The 19956-nt window shown below is 39.0% G+C and overlaps 1 protein-coding gene across 1 annotated transcript; it reads right to left on the bottom strand.

Annotated features, from left to right (window-relative positions):
* Positions 1–360: 360 nt before the first annotated feature.
* Positions 361–4239, bottom strand: LOC135500483 (uncharacterized). Its single transcript, XM_064791995.1, has 4 exons — positions 3984–4239; positions 1898–2841; positions 1417–1650; positions 361–1181 (listed from the first exon to the last, which is right to left on the bottom strand). Exons 2-4 carry the CDS (start codon positions 2366–2368, stop codon positions 627–629), a joined length of 1260 nt encoding a protein of 419 aa, XP_064648065.1. The 5' UTR covers positions 2369–2841; positions 3984–4239; the 3' UTR covers positions 361–626.
* Between the last annotated feature and the right edge of the window lie 15717 nt (positions 4240–19956).

Genomic DNA, 19956 nt, shown 5'->3' with positions numbered 1-19956 from the left:
AGCCCTCCAATATTTCCACGCGACAAGCTGTTGTGCTTCCATATACGACTGCTTTGAGATTCAGATGACGGCAGAAGACTTCGCCGACATGATCACGTCACGAGGTCTAGACTTCGTCTTTGAGACCGACCCGTCACTTTTGGATGGTGATATCATTGATAATTAGAACGCACCGCATGCGCACCCACCGCGGTGTTTGTAGTGAGATTTTAGATCGATAAGTGTAAAAGTAGGGAATTTTGGAAGGTAAGTTCCCTCTAGCATGTTTGGACAAAAAAATCCCCAAAATAAAAAGTTACTATAAGACACAACTGCGAAATTAGACCTTTTCATTTGTTTACAACGAGGGGGGGGGGGGGGGGGGGGGTAACGGGGACAGACTACAAAGTTCGAAGTTGGGAGAAGGCTATCTCACATCCCACCTAGGATAGTAAATCTCCAAGCCTCGACATTGGTAACGGTTGCTTAGTGATAGACTAGCACCGTGTACAAGCGTACATTTGGTCTCTTCCGGTTTAGGAGGCAAATGAAGCGCAGCCCCCTCATTGGGAGATAATGGGGGATAATCGGATTCCGTTACAGCGGGAAACCAACGCGACCTAACTATGCTGATTCTTTCAAACTGGTCAAAGTTCAAAGGACACAAGGGACACAGCCTGCTTTGATTGGTTCACGATCAGCAGTTTCAAATATTCTTGACACTTTTCCAAAAATAGGTCAACGTTCGTTTCGGCTGGCAAGTGTGCTTTATAGACATGATTGACGTCAAAACAACCCCGATGACGCAACGAATCGTGAACCTGGGAAACAAAATGGTCGAACACTTCTGTATCACAATTTGCATAAATATCTACAAAGTGTATCATGGCTTTCTGGGCAAGATAGTTGTTGCGGACGCTCACCGCTACAGCGTGATGTGGCGAGTCCCCTTCGTCGGCCGTGAGGTGAACATTTCGGATCTTTGTTCCCCACAGCATATCCAAGTTGCTATTATTCATGCCGTATCCTTCCCCGCAAATGATCATTTTATCGTCGGGGAAGAGAAATTCGCGCTTTGTATTATCTAGAAACTCCCAGAGTAGCGAGGGCCTGATTTTCGTCACTCTGCTTGGCTTCTTCCTTTCTAGAACTTGGACTTGTTCCATTACATCTTCAATGGGAATTTCCAGACGACAAACAGGCTGCAAAACAAACACGTGGTCATGTTTATGATATTCGACGGGAAGATCCTAGAACCATCCATCAGTTTCATGATTTACCCCTCCATACAGGTCGCCAATTCGTCCATAATATACCGGTTTATATTCTTGTTTACTGGACACTGGATTTTTTAAAGCCATTTTCCTTTAGATCAGCTGTCATCAATTTTCCCGACATCACAATCAACCTAATAATGCTGTGCTACCTTAGACTTACCCGCCTCATAATTTCCTTCCCATATTCCCTCATCTGTTTTGTCACTTCCGGTTCGTATCGGCCATCTTGGAAGTAAAACACGCCAAAACTCTGCGTCAAATTTGGTGATTTGCGGGCGATGTCCTCTGCCAAATGATCATGGAAAAAAGGGACAAGATTGGGTTCTAACTGTCTGCTGGGGGTAAAGGACAGAGTCGTCCCCGCATCAACAACTGTGGCGCAAAAATAACCAAGCTGAAGATAAAAAGTTTAAAAATAACTCGATATTCGACATCGTATCATTTTACCGTAATTGTTCTAAAATAGTCGATACACACTTTCATTTTTGCTTTCAAGACCTAAACTGAAAAAGCCGAAGCAGTAGGCTCTCTCGTTTATGCCGCCAATGGTACGAATCACTAAAATCCGACGATGCCTTTACTAGTGATGTTTCCACCTCATGATGCTGACCACTGGTACTTGAATTCATTCTAAAACTTACCATCTCCCTGTTTTTGTTCTCCGCTACATAACAGTGCCTGTAGGGTGCCAACAAGTGTTCCTCATACTGACTGAACAAGGGGTCATAGCCCTTCTCGTAAATGGAGTCGATCGCGAGGATAGCGTCTTTGTCATACATCGTAGCGTCTCGGATTTTTATGGTGTCCGCCAAACCAGCCTTCGCAGGGCGCGTGGGGAGGGTCATGAGCACCCTTCTTCCAGGAGCACATCCATACGAAACAGGACTAGCATGAAAGGTTTGAAGTAGCTTTTTAACAGGAAAACGTTGGTAGAGTCCGTTCGATAACAACGAGAGCATTGAAAGTTGGATTTTGTCTGTGGTACACAAGCCAATTTCTGTTGCTATCCTTCGTCTAATTGGTCTTTTTAACCGGGTACATGGAGAAGTTGTAGACGGTGCCACTGCCCTTCTCGCTAATCCACTGATAGATCTCCCTCCTCCTTGCCACATGATCCTTATTTCCAACCAGCTGTCATGAAGTCAAATGTTGAACATCAATACTGAGTCATTGTACCTGTCATTGGCCGTAACTGACTAAAACGAAACTCATTAACGTGATCATGATTTGTCACAGTATCGAAATTGTTTTAACTGTTATCTACTAGAAGGCCCGCATCTGATTTAAACAAGCCATCGGTCATTACTTCATTACCGACAACACAATGAAATGTCCGTCGTCCACATCCGAAATCCGTTACTGGCACACCGTGATCATCTACACGAAACTGACTTTTAACTCGCCGACACTTAACGTGACCTGCATGTGGTACCATTATTCATAAACTCGTCATCTAAATACTAGTAACCAGTCTCTGAATTCAATTCTGACCATTCACGCATCAGACTCCAGATGTCCAGTTAATAATCCTTGCCTAGATGTTTCCAGCTGCTGCTCTCTCTGCTGTTTTTCATTTGATGACAATCTGAAATTTTTATCAAAATTTATCATAAAATCGATACGTTTTGGCCGTGGCGGCTTTATTTGACCACTGCATGTGACCACATTGTTTAGGCATGGATGTATTATTAAGATTTGATAATAACTCCATGGTTTAGGCAACTGAAACTTCATCATGTCCTTTTATGCAGAACACATTCATATTCAGGAAGAAAAAAAATTATAATGGAACAACCATGAGACTAAGTAACTTAAATTCAACTTATGTCCCCTTGACTGACCAACAACGACGATGGCAATAATCTCAACGTAAGGACTTCTAAATGAGAGTTGTTCTGAAATAGGCAATGCAGTATAATGGCAACACGGACATTGGGTGATATGAATAAAGACTAGCAAATGCTTTTATCTAAAACTTTATGTACATTTACACTAGGCCTTTCTGTACAGAATTGAAGTAAAAGCATTTGCTAGTCTTTATTCATATCGCCCATTGTCACAACATGCATGTTTAGCGTATAATTAAGCCTCATCAGTGCAAACAAGCTGTCTGAAATATCATGATTGTCCTGGTCAAAGGGTCATTCCACCAATAAAATATAGGCCACCCAACTGTACATCATACCGGATCATGTCGACTTTCTATTTATCTATTTTGGCATTTTAAAGAGACGAGATAAACATGAGACTGTCCTTTTGTATTTTATATGTAAAACGCCACCTCTGCATGACCACTGAAACGACACCTGGATAGCCAATATCTCCACAGGCGTTAGAGATTTAGACGCACCAGGCCTTGTCTTACATAAAGGGGATCTACAGTCGGCAGCTGGTGGGCAAAATATAGTTACACAAAGTTGCCAATAGGGATCTCTCACATTTCACAATATGTTGAAACTATTTAAGCTATGTAGCGCTGAGTCTAACATGACCCAGTGCCCTTACTGTTTTTTGTTATTCACCTGAAGATGGATGGCCAATTACTCCCCCCCCCCCCCCCCCCCCCAGCTCTTGCCTATAGGCATCCTTTAAGTTGCACATATCATTATCTGTTGCACATGATCATTTTGTGACTCCTAAGGGGGCTCGAACCGATTTCTGTTAGAATAACTTCGGAAGACAAATTTCGACAATCAATTAAATGATAGATTACACCCATGCACTTACATTTTCCAGCCAATAATATTGAAACAAGAAAACACGAGTTTCCGATTCCACGTTGCGAAAGAGATAATTCCACCCTTACAAACTTGAAGGTACTTCGCAACAAACAATTTCCAGGCCTTTATCGTGGGCCAACTGTTGAATATGAACTTACTATTCATATCCGGTAGCCTGATTCCGCAGACGAGGTCCCGATCAGGACAATTGAAATGCAGAAATTCATGGACTTCGAACATTTTAGTAATCGATTTTTGCGATTGATAGTTTGGGTCAACGACGTAATTTTCATTATTGTACGCGCAATTGGCGATTGTTTCTGGCTTGTTTTTAGGCAAATGTTACCTCAGTTCATTGGGCTGACCAGCTATGAAAATTAGTAAATTACCCGTTTTGTGGGCATAGAACGGCAGCCCAGGGCCTTCGGGGTAGCCGAACTAGGTATCAACAGATTCTTTCAAATAAATCGAGTGTTGGAGAGGGTGGGTAGGGGGGGGGGGGGGGGGGTTCATCAGAGATGAAAAGAAATGGTTGTCTGCCGACTACCGCCGGTACCCGTGTGCCGTTGTGCGTGGAATAAAATACATTTACGCATTTCGTCGTTCGCCAAGCTCTACTTTCTAATTTGTAAGGCCTTTGAAACCTGCCTATTGCCGTTCCCCGCGGAAAGACCTTGGCCTGTTTTGGCATGCGTCAATCAGTGTCACCTGCTTCCATCCTCGCCGTACAAGTCGTGAATCTCTCCCAGCTGGCTATAAGCAGGTTTTGGAATTGGTCCGAACGCAACGAAGTACGAATGTATGTGGTGTCATCAAATCCTCGTGAATTATCGTTTATGTATTCTAAGTTTGGGAGGACTCGGGCAATTTAAAAAAACCTCTATGTACCAAGTTCGTAAAATACATTTATTTGAATACATTTACGTAGCCTACTTAGTCGTCTTCGTAAGGCTTGCAAAACCGGTAGTTGATAAAGTATGGAATTAGTGAAACCTTGGAAACACTGATAAACCTTGGAATATTCAATGTAAACCATGGAATCACTGTGCAAATAGCGCGGGAAATCGGGTGCGTTCCTTCCACGATTTATACCCTCCCAACTGACAGTCTCGTCCCAGCTGACTTTATTGATAGCAATTTGCCAGTTGGTTCAGAAGCCAACATTTTTAATGTGGAGGATGACGTCATCAATTGGCAATGCGCTGTGGTCGTTAAAATATTTTATTTCTCTTCAATGGAAGCAAAAATTTGTTTTTATGATTGTTTTGTATTCCATAGACGATAAAGTATTATGCTCGGTACTAGATGCACGAGATCATAGGACAAACACACACGTGAATAAAAAAAACCGCTTATAACTGGTGACGTCACAAAGGTCTCTGCATCCCTCGATGCGTACTGGAAGATGTAAGAAATCGCTCACGGGGAAGGAAATTTTCATCCGCAAACTTCGGTAATAAACATACATGACTAGGCTTCTTTTATTCATCGTTTGTTATAAAATATCAGTCAATCATAGACAATTAGGCCTAGACATAGTCGTCAACCTTATCCATGCATAATGCATGACAGGCCCCCAACTTCCCAAGCAACTCGTCTGATCGAAAAGGCCCCGCGTGGTGGTGGCGTATTTATAAGCGGAGCGCTATTGGTCTATATTATGGGTGTGTGGTGGGCGTGTCTTCCCATATTTGGGAGATCAGTACTGTACACTGGAGGCGAGGTACAACTGGGTTGTTCTAAAATATAGACTATTGAATCAGATGTGCGACAGATTTCTAAATTACCATAAAATTCCGATCTGATCATGTAAGAATAAGCTCCAAATGTTGATTCGTAACCACGTTAGGTTCGAATGGCATTATTTCATGTTTTTATGCATTTTTAGGACTGATTCCAAGGTTTATCACTGGTTCCAAGGTTTCACTGATTCCAAGCTTTATCAACTACCTGCAAAACCTGCCTATTGCCGTTTCCCGCCTGAAACCTTGGCATGTCTTTCAAGTGTCAGCTGTGTAACTTGCATCAACATCCTCGCCCCACTGACCAAACTCTCGCATTTTGTGCACGAGGGACAAATAGCAAGAGAAACACGTCAGAATTACGAGGTTGTCCAAAATCTCAATCCCGACAGTCTGGCGTCGAGACATTTGAAATAGGCTCCGTCTGCAGCTGCAACTTCAAAGTGATGTCAAAATTGGACGGGCCAGCCAGTGCAGAGGTGAGCGCTGACACGCTTTTTTCACGTGGCTTCATTTTCATTGGCTAATTTCTGCACTGTGGCCAGCGTCCCTTTTTACGTTGCTTCATTTTCATTGGCTCGTTTATCCACAGTTTATGACTTGATTGGCATGCCAAGTATCCGATATAAAGGCGTGCCGGGCGTTCACCAACGCATTGCAGAATTGCATTTCAACAGGTTGTTATCTTGTTACGTTACGAGCCTTGACAAATTCGCACGTGCTGGATAGTTGGGCGGAAGTGAGTGGTGAGTGAACGATTTGTCAATTTGCCACTGTTTGACGAGATATCATGATGATCTGTTCTGTTAGGAGATACTGTGTTTATAATTTAGAAGGATTAGAAGTCATATTTGTTTGTCCGATATTCTTCAGGGAGGAAATTCTTTGTGCGGATCGCCAGCTTCGACTATCGGCAGAGGATTAAAGATGGAGCCACGACCTCGGGCAGCATTGATTGCGGATGTCACCAGAGGAGGATGGACAAACACAGTAGGAATAGAATATGGGCTAGGGCCTACCACACCTCATTATCAGCCAAAATCAGGTAAGGTAATTAACCTTCTCCCCCAGTCGCACAGGTAAGTCAAGACTCTGCTAAAAAAGGTTAAATTCGACCATATCCAAAGACTCCCTAATATTAGTAGGCCTATTTTTAGGATAAGGCCACGAGTATGAATAATCCGGTTTACCGTCCGAGAGATTTAAAAAGATGGTGAGGCTTATTTTAGTTTTCCCCTCCCCAGCCTGCTTTGCCCTCGTTCCCCTCGCTCGCCGGCTTCCCCGCGTAGATCTTGATTTTTAGTTTAAAAAAACGCCACCGGGATTTCATAGACGGCGCTGCGGATTCCGCAAATCCATGCGGTCTGCTCATCGTCATCCCGGCCTGCCATGCGTGCATGATTACAAATCCATCGCTATCGACACCACATCACGCCATCAGTTGATAAAATCGACTGAATATGTGTCATTGATTATTAATCTTGATAGATGCCTATTTACTTCTAAGTGACCCGGGGAAAGTAGAAAAGTACTTGTAGGCCTATTTAATTTCTTCTGCGGTCGTACGTGTTCACAATATCAATAGGGCCTACGCTGGCAGCACCACCCTCAAACTCGTTAAAACTCATCAGAATTGTAGTTTTTGCTAGGTACACCCCGTGGTCTTATATGTTTCACTGAGACATTATTTTCCCATTTGTGATTTTTTATAAAGAATGAAATTTTATTTCAGTAGGCCTACATCACAATGTACATTACAATTGTTCTACCTGCACCATCTGGAATGTTTGAATTATATACTGCAATTAACTTAAAGATGAGTAGCTTGCGGTTTTCACACTTGTGTTTTTTTATGCCCTATAATTTTTACCCAAGTTTAAATTTTGATAAAAGCGTTTCAGGTCACCTTTAAAGGTAATCATTGCGTATCATAAAAGTCTAACATAATATGCCAGCATCAGTAGACGGTACAACACTGTTAAAATAAATTCCCCATCAAATTAATTTGTTATCAAACTGTGAATGCATTTGTCTACTTGTGATAGGTTTACGTCTTGTCTTCTCTTTTTGGCTCACTGGTACGGTGAGTCTATACAACACCGCAGTGTCTGTCGTCCGTCGTCGTCGTCTGTCGTATCCTATTTCAAAAACAGTGGCACATTTCTTAACCGAGAAGGCTATTGACTCAAATGTCAAAACTTTGTATGCATGACCCCCCACTAGGTCAGATGATCTTTGAATTCGGTCCGGTCTGATTCTTGACTTGGCCACCAGGGGGGCCAAAACTGAAAACATAAATAGTGTGATATCTCACTTATTGGTGATTTGTTTTTTATAAAATTTGTATAGTAGGTACTCCTCGCAAGGATATATCACATATCATACGTGTTTTCATACATTTCGTAACTGCTAGGGCTATGGGCTTGTAACTTTGTGCTCAAGACCCCCTAGGTCTCAACTTTGACACCAGGGGGCAAAAAGTGAAAACCTTAAGTGTGATGTCTCGCTCATCAGTGATTCGTATTCGATAAAGTTGTTATGGTTGGTACTCCCAGCAAGGATACATTCCATATTATACAGGTTTTTGATTCGACCTACTTTTCAGGGTCCATTGTCGATTAAAGGGAACTGAAACCGCCAAGCCAGTTCGTATGACCTCGTTTTCATTTCCCGCGTATTGGGTGATCAGAACGAGGCATGAATGAAACATGGCGCCTAGCTGTCAATCATTAGTGATGTCACTACTATGGAATTTACTACGAAAACTCATGAATGAAAGATCGCATGACTCGCGTGATTCTCACATGATTCTCAATAATAACAAATTGAACTGCGCATGCTCGGGCACTGGGGGCGGAGCTACAAATCTGAACTCGAATATGAAGTTGGAAGTTTGACTTTCTCGGGCAGTGAAAGTCGAAAAGTTGAATAAATCGCTCGGCGGTTCCAGTACCCTTTAAGTTGTCACCTAAATACCAGTGAGCACAATGGCCCCTGGCCTTTTCATTTGTTTTTCTCATAAGAGTGCATCTTGCAGACAACTTGTCAAAAGTATAGGAAAGTAGGCTTTGCAAGTGTCAAAATGTGACGTCAAAAACAAGATGGCTGCCACATATTTTGGGCTATATTTCATTTCAAATTTGACATAGGATCAATATTTGGGTGTCAGGCTATTGGTTCTAGGGGTCAACTCAAGGAATCTATCTGGACAATTTGTGAAGTTGTTGGGAATTGCATCACTGGAAGTATGACATTTAGGGAACCACTTTGCTTCCAGTGATATATGCACTTTAACCGGAAGTATGACATTTAGGGAACCACTTTGCTTCCAGTGATATATGCACTTTAACCGGAAGTATGACATTTAGGGAACCACTTTGCTTCCAGTGATATATGCACTTTAACCGGAAGTATGACATTTAGGGAACCACTTTGCTTCCAGTGATATATGCACTTTAACCGGAAGTATGACATTTAGGAAACCACCATGCTTCCAGTGATATATGCACTTTAACCGGAAGTATGACATTTAGGGAAACACTTTGCTTCCAGTGATGTATGCACTTTAACCGAATGTATGACATTTAGGGAACCACTTTGCTTCCAGTGATATATGCACTTTAACCGGAAGTATGACATTTAGGGAACCACTTTGCTTCCAGTGATATATGCACTTTAACCGGAAGTATGACATTTAGGGAAACACTTTGCTTCCAGTGATGTATGCACTTTAACCGGAAGTATGACATTTAGGGAAACACTTTGCTTCCAGTGATGTATGCACTTTAACCGAATGTATGACATTTAGGGAACCACTTTGCTTCCAGTGATGCAATTTAACCAAATGTATGATATTTAGGGAACCACCATGCTTCCAGTGATATATGCACTTTAACCGGAAGTATGACATTTAGGAAACCACTTTGCTTCCAGTGATATATGCACTTTAACTGGAAGTATGACATTTAGGAAACCACTTTGCTTCCAGTGATATATGCACTTTAACCGGAAGTATGACATTTAGGGAACCACTTTGCTTCCAGTGATATATGCACTTTAACCGGAAGTATGACATTTAGGGAACCACTTTGCTTCCAGTGATATATGCACTTTAACCGGAAGTATGACATTTAGGGAACCACTTTGCTTCCAGTGATATATGCACTTTAACCGGAAGTATGACATTCAGGGAACAACTTTGCTTCCAGTGATATATGCACTTTAACCGGAAGTATGACATTCAGGGAACCATCTTGCTTCCAGTGATATATGCACTTTAACCGGAAGTATGACATTCAGGGAACCATCTTGCTTCCAGTGATATATGCACTTTAACCGGAAGCGACGAGGAGGTGCAATTTTCAAGGACAGAGACCGAGGTTTGTATCACTAAATCGTATCTACAGTTGTACTTTAGACATCAACTTTGATTACAGAGTCGAGAAGGATGATCAATGGTGGGAAGACTGAGACCCAGGGCAGGATGAAGACATCGTCAGGTATTGTGTCACTTATTTACAAGTCTTTTTTTGTATGCACAGTTAAACTTTCAGAATTTGTCTACAGTTTTCGATGAAGGAAGGAAGTGACACTGGGGCAATTTTCACGAAGCAGGAGAGATGACACTGCTATATTTTTTTCGCTATTTTTCGAGAGGAAGGAGGTAGGTACACAGAGAGATTGACTCATTTTCGGGAGATGGAATAGAAGACCAATGACGCTGATATATTTTCTTCGCTATTTTTCGAGAGGAAGGAGGGCCACAGAGAGATTGGATATATGGCACGAATTAGGGGAAGCAATGCAGACAACAAAAATAAAAAAAGCATTTTGACAAATCATCCTTATGCAAAAGCCTGCATCTTCTAAACTTTTTTCCTGAACTGATGTCAAAAACATACTTCAAATTAATGCTGGGGAATTTCTAAATTTTCAAACTACATTTTTTCTTAGAACCTACAAAATGAATTGATAATTCAAACTCTTATTTTAAGAAACCCTATGATTGGCTGGAGGTAATTTTTTTGAAGCCAAAAAATTGATGATGAAGAAACCCAACACTGACATTTATGCATGTTAGACCATTAGTTGAGAAAACAACACTAAAGCCTACATTTTGATGGTAAAAATATTATTTCATACAGCCAAATAACCTACATTCAAACCCAATGTTTCATTCTGAAATATAAACTCCCATTTTGCTTATTCCCTACACCCTAAAGCCTACTTCTGAGTTTGATCAAGAAGTCTTATTTCGAGAAACTCTACAGTTAACACTACATCATTTATTCAAATAACCAAGAAGCCTAAACTGACATTTTAAATTATCAAGCCATTATCTGTGAACACTACACTAAAGCCTACATTTTGAAGGAAGTAATCGTGATTTTATACAGCAAAATAATCTACATATAAAGTAAACGTTCAGTTCTGCAATATATATTTACTTTTTGCCTAATCTGGGATGGAGGCCTACACCCTCTAGAAACCCTACAATTAATTCTTCATCAATTTTTCATGGAATGATCCATAACTAAGAAACCTACACTGAAGCCTACACTGTCATTTTAAATTATCAAACTCTTATTTGTGAACACTACATTAAAGCTTACATTTTAAAAGAAGTTGTCATGATTTCATAATATCGCTCCCCTAATTCGTGCCACAAATGCCATATTTTTCTTCGCTATTTTTCGAGAGGAAGGAGGGCCACAGAGAGATTGACTCATTTCATTTTCGAGAGATGGTGCTGCTCTATGTTTTTTCGCTATTTTTCGAGGTGAAGGATGTGTACACAGAAAGATTGACTCATTTCAAGTCATTTTTGAGAGATGAAATGGAAGACCAATGACGCTGGTATAATTTTCGAGAGGATGGAGGAACACGGAGAGATTGGATGTCTGGCACGAATTAGGGGAAGCAATGCAGACAACAAAAATAAAAAAAGCATTTTGACAAATCATCCTTACGCTAAAGCCTGCATCTACTAAACTTTTTTTCAGAATTGATGTCAAAAACTTACTTTAAATTAATGCTGGAGTATTTCTAAATTTTCAAATTATATTTTTTCTTAGAACCTACAAAATGAATTGATAATTCAAACTCTCATTTTAAGAAACCCTATGAATGACTAGATGTAATTTTTTCAAAGCCAACAAATTAATGATGAAGAAACCAACACTGACATCAACAAATGTTAGACTATTAGTTGAGAAAACAACATTAAAGCCTACATTTTGATGGTAAAATAATGATTCCATCCCGCCAAATAACCTACATTCGAACTCAATGTTTCATTCTGAAATATAGATTCCCATTTTGTTTATTCCCTACAACCTAAAGCAACTTTTTAGTTTGATCAAAAACTCTTATCTCTAGAAACCCTACAATTAACACTACATTATTTATTCAAATAACCAAGAAGCCTAAACTGACATTTTAAATTATCAAGCCATTATCTGTGAACACTACATTAAAGCCTACATTTTGAAGGAAGTAATCATGATTTTATACAGCAAAATAATCTACATATAAAGTAAACGTTCAGTTCTGCAATATATATTTACTTTTTGCCTAATCTGGGATGGAAGCCTACACCCTAAAGCCTATATTTGAAATTTCATCAAAAACTCTTATTTCTAGAAACCCTACAATTAATTCTTCATCAATTTTTCATGGAATGATCCATAACTAAGAAGCCTACACTGTCATTTTAAATTATCAAACTCTTATTTGTGAACACTACATTAAAGCTTACATTTTAAAAGAAGTTGTCATGATTTCATAATATCGCTCCCCTAATTCGTGCCACAAATGCCATATTTTTCTTCGCTATTTTTCGAGAGGAAGGAGGGCCACAGAGAGATTGACTCATTTCATTTTCGAGAGATGGTGCTGCTCTATGTTTTTTCGCTATTTTTCGAGGTGAAGGATGTGTACACAGAAAGATTGACTCATTTCAAGTCATTTTTGAGAGATGAAATGGAAGACCAATGACGCTGGTATAATTTTCGAGAGGATGGAGGAACACGGAGAGATTGGATGTCTGGCACGAATTAGGGGAAGCAATGCAGACAACAAAAATAAAAAAAGCATTTTGACAAATCATCCTTACGCTAAAGCCTGCATCTACTAAACTTTTTTTCAGAATTGATGTCAAAAACTTACTTTAAATTAATGCTGGAGTATTTCTAAATTTTCAAATTATATTTTTTCTTAGAACCTACAAAATGAATTGATAATTCAAACTCTCATTTTAAGAAACCCTATGAATGACTAGATGTAATTTTTTCAAAGCCAACAAATTAATGATGAAGAAACCAACACTGACATCAACAAATGTTAGACTATTAGTTGAGAAAACAACATTAAAGCCTACATTTTGATGGTAAAATAATGATTCCATCCCGCCAAATAACCTACATTCGAACTCAATGTTTCATTCTGAAATATAGATTCCCATTTTGTTTATTCCCTACAACCTAAAGCAACTTTTTAGTTTGATCAAAAACTCTTATCTCTAGAAACCCTACAATTAACACTACATTATTTATTCAAATAACCAAGAAGCCTAAACTGACATTTTAAATTATCAAGCCATTATCTGTGAACACTACATTAAAGCCTACATTTTGAAGGAAGTAATCATGATTTTATACAGCAAAATAATCTACATATAAAGTAAACGTTCAGTTCTGCAATATATATTTACTTTTTGCCTAATCTGGGATGGAAGCCTACACCCTAAAGCCTATATTTGAAATTTCATCAAAAACTCTTATTTCTAGAAACCCTACAATTAATTCTTCATCAATTTTTCATGGAATGATCCATAACTAAGAAGCCTACACTGTCATTTTAAATTATCAAACTCTTATTTGTGAACACTACATTAAAGCTTACATTTTAAAAGAAGTTGTCATGATTTCATAATATCGCTCCCCTAATTCGTGCCACAAATGCCATATTTTTCTTCGCTATTTTTCGAGAGGAAGGAGGGCCACAGAGAGATTGACTCATTTCAAGTCATTTTCGAGAGATGGAATGGAAGCGAGTTGGTGCTGCTCTATGTTTTTTCGCTATTTTTCGAGGGGGAGGTGTACACAGAAAGATTGACTCATTTCAAGTCATTTTTGAGAGATGAAATGGAAGACCAATGATGCTGGTATATTTTTCGAGAGGATGGAGGAACACAGAGAGATTGGATGTCTGGCACGAATTAGGGGAAGCAATGCAGACAACAAAAATAAAAAAAGCATTTTGACAAATCATCCTTACACTAAAGCCTGCATCTACTAAACTTTTTTTCAGAATTGATGTCAAAAACTTGCTTTAAATTAATGCTGGAGTATTTCTAAATTTTCAAATTATATTTTTTCTTAGAACCTACAAAATGAATTGATAATTCAAACTCTCATTTTAAGAAACCCTATGAATGACTAGATGTAATTTTTTCAAAGCCAACAAATTAATGATGAAGAAACCAACACTGACATCAACAAATGTTAGACTATTAGTTGAGAAAACAACATTAAAGCCTACATTTTGATGGTAAAAAAATGATTTCATACCGCCAAATAACCTACATTCAAACCCAATGTTTCATTCTGAAATATAGATTCCCATTTTGTTTATTCCCTACAACCTAAAGCCTACTTTTTAGTTTGATCAAAACTCTTATTTCTAGAAATCCTACAATTAACACTACATTATTAATTATTCAAATAACCAGGAAACCTACACTGACATTTTAAATGATCAAGCCATTATCTGTGAACACTACATTAAAGCCTACACTTTGAAGGAAGTAATCATGATTTTATACAGCAAAATAATCTACATATGAAGTAAACGTTCAGTTCTGCAATATATATTTACTTTTTGCCTAATCTGGGATGGAAGCCTACACCCTCTAGAAACCCTACAATTAATTCTACATCAATTTTTCATGGAATGATCCACAACTAAGAAACATACACTGTCATTTTAAATTATCAAACTCTTATTTGTGAACACTACATTAAAGCTCACATTTTAAAGGAAGTTATCATGATTTCATGATATCGCTCCCCTAATTCGTGCCACCAATGGGAGATTGACTCATTTCAAGTCATTTTCGGAACGCTGCTATATTTTTCTTCGCTATTTTCCGAGAGGAAGGAGGCACAGAGAGGAGTGACTCATTTCAAGTCACTTTCGAGGGATGGAATGGAAGAGAGTTGGCGCTGCTATAATTTTTTTCGCTATTTTTGGAGAGGAAGGAGGTGTACACAGAGAGATTGACTCATTTTAAGTCATTTTGATAGATGGAATGGAAGACCAATGACGCTGCTATATATTTTTCGCTATTTTTCGAGAGGAAGGTGATACTCCGAGAGATTTATGGTACTACTTAGGGGAAGCACTGTGGACATTGTCTGTTTTGTAGGTTTTACGATCCATTTAAAAAAAAAATTGTCTATAAGCATTTTGAAAACCATTTCTTCAACAACATTTTTTGAAGATGTTCATCACATAGCGAACAAATATAAAAAAAGTATTTTGACAAATCATCCTTACAAAAAAAGCCTACATCTACTAAGCCTTTTTAAAAATTGATGTCAAAAACTTACTTTAAATTAGTGCTTGAGAATTTCTAAATTTTCAAATTATATTATTTCTTAGAATCTACGAAATGAATTGTTAATTTAGACTCTTATTTTAAGAAACCCTATGATTGGCTAAACGTAATTTCTTTTGAAGCCAAAAAATTAATGATGAAGAAACCAACACTGACATCAACAAATGTTAGACTAGAAGTTGAGAAAACAACATTAAAGCCTACATTTTGATGATAAAAAAATGATTTCATACAGCCAAATAACCTGCATTCAAACTCAACGTTTCATAATGAAATATAAACTCCCATTTTGCTTATTCCCCACAACCTAAAGCAACTTTTTAGTTTGATCAAAAACTCTTATTTCTAGAAACCCTACAATTGACACTACATCATTTATTCCAAAACCAAGAAACCTACACTGAAGCCTACACTGACATTCTAAATTATCAAGCCATTATCTGTGAACACTACATTAAAGCCTACATTTTGAAGGAAGTAATCATGATTTGATAATATCGCTCCCCCTAATTCGTGCCATAAATGGGAGATTGACTCATTTCGAGTCATTTTCGAGAGAAGGAATGGAAGAGAGATGGCGCTGCTCTATTTTTCGAGAGGAAGGAGGTGTGCACAGAAAGATTGACTCATTTCCAGTCATTTTTTGAGAGACGGAACGCAAAGAGATGATGCTGCTATATTTTTTTCGCTATTTTTCGAGAGGAAGGAGGTGCTATTTTCAAGAAGGACGGAGACTGTAAGGTTTGTATCACAAAATCGTATCTACAGTTGTACTTTCAGACTTAAACTTTGGCTACAGAGTTGAGAAGGATGATCAATGAAGGGAAGACTGAGGCCCAGCGCAGGATGAAGACATCGTCAGGTATTGTGTCACTTATTTACAATGCTTTTTTTTGTATGCACAGTTAAACTTTCAGAATTTGCCTACAGTTTTCGTTGAAGGAAGGAAGCAACACTGGGGTAATTTTCACGAAGCAGGAGCGATTACACTGCTACATTTTTGTCGCTATTTTTCGAGAGGATGGAGGTGTACACAGAGAGATTGACTCATTTCCAGTCATTTTTGAGCGATGGAATGGAAGAGAGATGACGCTGCTATTTTTTTTCGCTATTTTTCGAAAGGAAGGAGGTGCTATTTTCAAAAGAAGGACAGAGACTGTGAGGTTTGTATCACTGAATCGAACCTACAGTTGTAGTTTCAGACACATTTTGAATGAAGCAATCATGATTTTATACAGCAAAATAATCTACATATAAAGTAAACGTTCAGTTCTGCAATATATATTTACTGTTTGCCATACTGGGGAGGAAACCATTATTTGTGAACACTATAGTCCCTTAAGCCCACATTTTGAAGGAAGTTATCATGATTTCATAATATCGCTCCCCCTAGTTCGTGCCACAAATGTGAGATTGACTCATTTGAAGTCATTTTCGAGAGATTGAATGGAAGAGAGATGGCGCTGCTATATTTTATTCGCTATTTTTCGAGAGGAAGGAGGTGTACACTGAAAGATTGACTCATTTCATGTCATTTTCGATAGATGGAATGGAAGAGAGTTGGCGCTGCTCTATTTTTTTCACTATTTTTCGAGAGGAAGGAGGGGTACACAGAAAGATTGACTCATTTCAAGTCATTTTCGATAGATGGAATGGAAGAGAGTTGGCACTGCTCTATTTTTTTCGCTATTTTTCGAGAGGAAGAAGTCCTATTTTCAAGAAGGACAGAGACTGTGAGGTTTGTATCACTTAATCGCACCTACAGTTGTACTTTCAAACACTCTAAATTATCAAACCATTATTTGTGAACACTACCCTTGAGCCCACATTTTGAAGAAAATTGTCATGTTTTCATAATATCGCTCCCCCTAATTCGTGCCACAAATGTGAGATTGACTCATTTCCAGTCATTTTTGAGAGATAGAATGGAAGAGAGTTGGCGCTGCTATATATTTTTCGAGAGGAAGGAGGTGTACACAGAGAGATTGACTCATTTCAAGTCATTTTCGAGGGATGGAATGGAAGAGAGATGGCGCTGCTATATTTTTTTCGCTATTTTTCGAGAGGAAGGTGTTCACAGAGAGATTGGCTCATTTCCAGTCATTTTCGAGAGATGGAATGGAAGACCGATGATGCTGTTATATTTTTTTTTCGCTGTTTTTCGAGAGGAAGGAGGTGCGATTTTCAAGAAGGACAAGAGACTGAGGTTTGTATCACTTGATCGCACCTACAGTTGTACTTTCAGGCACTCTAAATTATCAAACCATTTTTTGTGAACACAACCCTTAAGCCCACATTTTGAAGGAAATTATCATGTTTTCATAATATCGCTCCCCCTAATTCGTGCCACAAATGTGAGATTGACTCATTTCCAGTCATTTTAGAGAAATGGAACGGAAGCGCCATATATTTTTCGCTATTTTTCGAGAGGAAGGAGGTGTTGACTCATTTCCAGTCATTTTCGAGAGATGGAATGGAAGAGAGATGGCGCTGCTATATTTTCTTCGCCATTTTTCGAGAGGAAGGAGGTGTACACAGAAAGATTGACTCATTTCCAGTCATTTTCGAGAGATGGAATGGAAGACCGATGATGCTGCTATATTTTTTTCGCTATTTTTTCGAGGGGAAGGAGGTGCTATTTTCAAGGAGAAGGATAGACTGTGAGGTTTGTTTCACTAAATTGTACCTACAGTTGTACTTTCAGACTTCAACTTTGATTACAGAGTCGAGAAAGATGATCAATGGAGGGAAGACCGAGACCTAGTGAAGGATGAAGACTTCGTCAGGTATTGTGTCACTCATTTGTATGCATAAGTTAAATTTTCAGAATAGGTCTGCAGTTTTCATTGAAGGAAGGAAGGAAGCGACGAGGAGGTGCAATTTTCAATAAGAAGGACAGAGACTGAGATTTGTATCACTAAATCGTATCTACAGTTGTGCTTTCAGACGTAAACTTTGATTACAGAGTTGAGAAGGATGATCAGTGGAGGGAAGACCGAGACCCAGCGCAGGCTGGAGACTTCGTCAGGTATTGTGTCACTCATTTGTATGCATAGTTAAATTTTCAGAATTGGTCTGCAGTGTTCGTTGATGGAAGGAAGGAAGCGACGAGGAGGTGCAATTTTCGACAAGAAGGACAGAGACTGTGAGGTTTGTTTCACTAAATCGTATCTACAGTTGTATTTTCAGACTTCAACTTTGATTACAGAGTCGAGAAGGATCAATGGAGGGAAGACTGAGACCCAGTGCAGGATGAAGACATCGTCAGGTATTGTGTCACTCATTTGTCTTTTTTTTTGTATGCACAGTTAAATTTTCAGAATTTGTCTACAGTTTTCGTTGAAGGAAGGAAGCGACACTGGGGCAATTTTCACGAAGCAGGAGCGATTACACTGCTACATTTTTGTCGCTATTTTCGGAGAGGAAGGAGGTGTACACAGAGAGATTGACTCATTTCAAATCATTTTCGATAGATTGAATGGAAGAGAGATGGCGCTGCTATATATTTTTTGCTATTTTTCGAGAGGAATGAGGTGTACACAGAAAGATTGACTCATTTCCAGTCATTTTCGAGAGATGGAATGGAAGAGAGATGGCGCTGCTATATATTTTTTGCTATTTTTCGAGAGGAATGAGGTGTACACAGAAAGATTGACTCATTTCCAGTCATTTTCGAGAGATGGCGCTGCTATATATTTTTTGCTATTTTTCGAGAGAAATGAGGTGTACGCAGAAAGATTGACACATTTCCAGTCATTTTCGAGAGATGGAATGGATGACCGATGACTCATTTCCAGTCATTTTCGAGAGATGGAATGGATGACCGATGATGATGCTATATTTTTTTCGCTGTTTTTCGAGAGAAAGGAGGTGCTTTTTTAAAGAAGGACAGAGACTGTGATGTTTGTATCACTAAATTGTATCTACAGTTGTACTTCAACTTTGACTACAGCGTCGAGAAGGATGATCAATGGAGGGAAGACTGAGACCCAGCGCTGGATGAAGACTTCGTCGGGTATTGTGACACTTATTTTTATGCACAGTTAAACTTTCAGAATTGGTCTACAGTTTTTGTTGAAGGAAGGAAGGAAGGAAGGAAGGAAGCGACGAGGAGGTGCAATTTTCAAGTAGAAGGACAGAGACTGTGAGGTTTGTATCACTAAATCGTATCTACAGTTGTACTTTCAGACTTCAACTTTGATTACAGAGTCTAGAAGGATGATCAATGGAGGGAAGATGGATGGGAATTGCACCAGCCGCCGGTTTCATCAAGATTGTTTGACTTGTTTATTTGAGGCAAGCATTCAGTTTTGTTGTCACCAGTGACTGGGCAAAAAACAACGCAAGACTGGCTCATCAAGATGAATGAATTGAGTGATGATGAACATTGGCTGTCTCCACACAAATAACTGCATTAAACCAGAATTTTTGGATCGGTTCCAGAGATGACTGCTGAAGATTGGTAGCAGACAAACAACTGAAATCAGTTATCAGTTTCAATGGGATTGTATGACTTGTTGATTAAAGCAAGCATTCGATTGTATTGACTCGGAGAACTGGAACTTAAACAAGCGAGGACTCTTTTGAAATCAGTTATCAGTTTCAATGGGATTGTATGA

This window comes from Lineus longissimus, chromosome 16, assembly GCF_910592395.1.
Source record: "Lineus longissimus chromosome 16, tnLinLong1.2, whole genome shotgun sequence".
Lineage (NCBI taxonomy): Eukaryota > Metazoa > Nemertea > Pilidiophora > Heteronemertea > Lineidae > Lineus > Lineus longissimus.
This window is presented reverse-complemented; position numbering and strand designations above follow the sequence as displayed.

Coding starts and splice junctions, on each gene's coding strand:
- LOC135500483 (XM_064791995.1), bottom strand. CDS start 2,368: ATGTGGCAAGGAGGAGGGAGATCTATCAGTGGATTAGCGAGAAGGGCA. Junction 1,651..1,897: donor AGAACAAAAACAGGGAGATG/GTAAGTTTTAGA, acceptor TTTTATCTTCAG/CTTGGTTATTTTTGCGCCAC. Junction 1,182..1,416: donor GGAAGGAAATTATGAGGCGG/GTAAGTCTAAGG, acceptor TTTGTTTTGCAG/CCTGTTTGTCGTCTGGAAAT.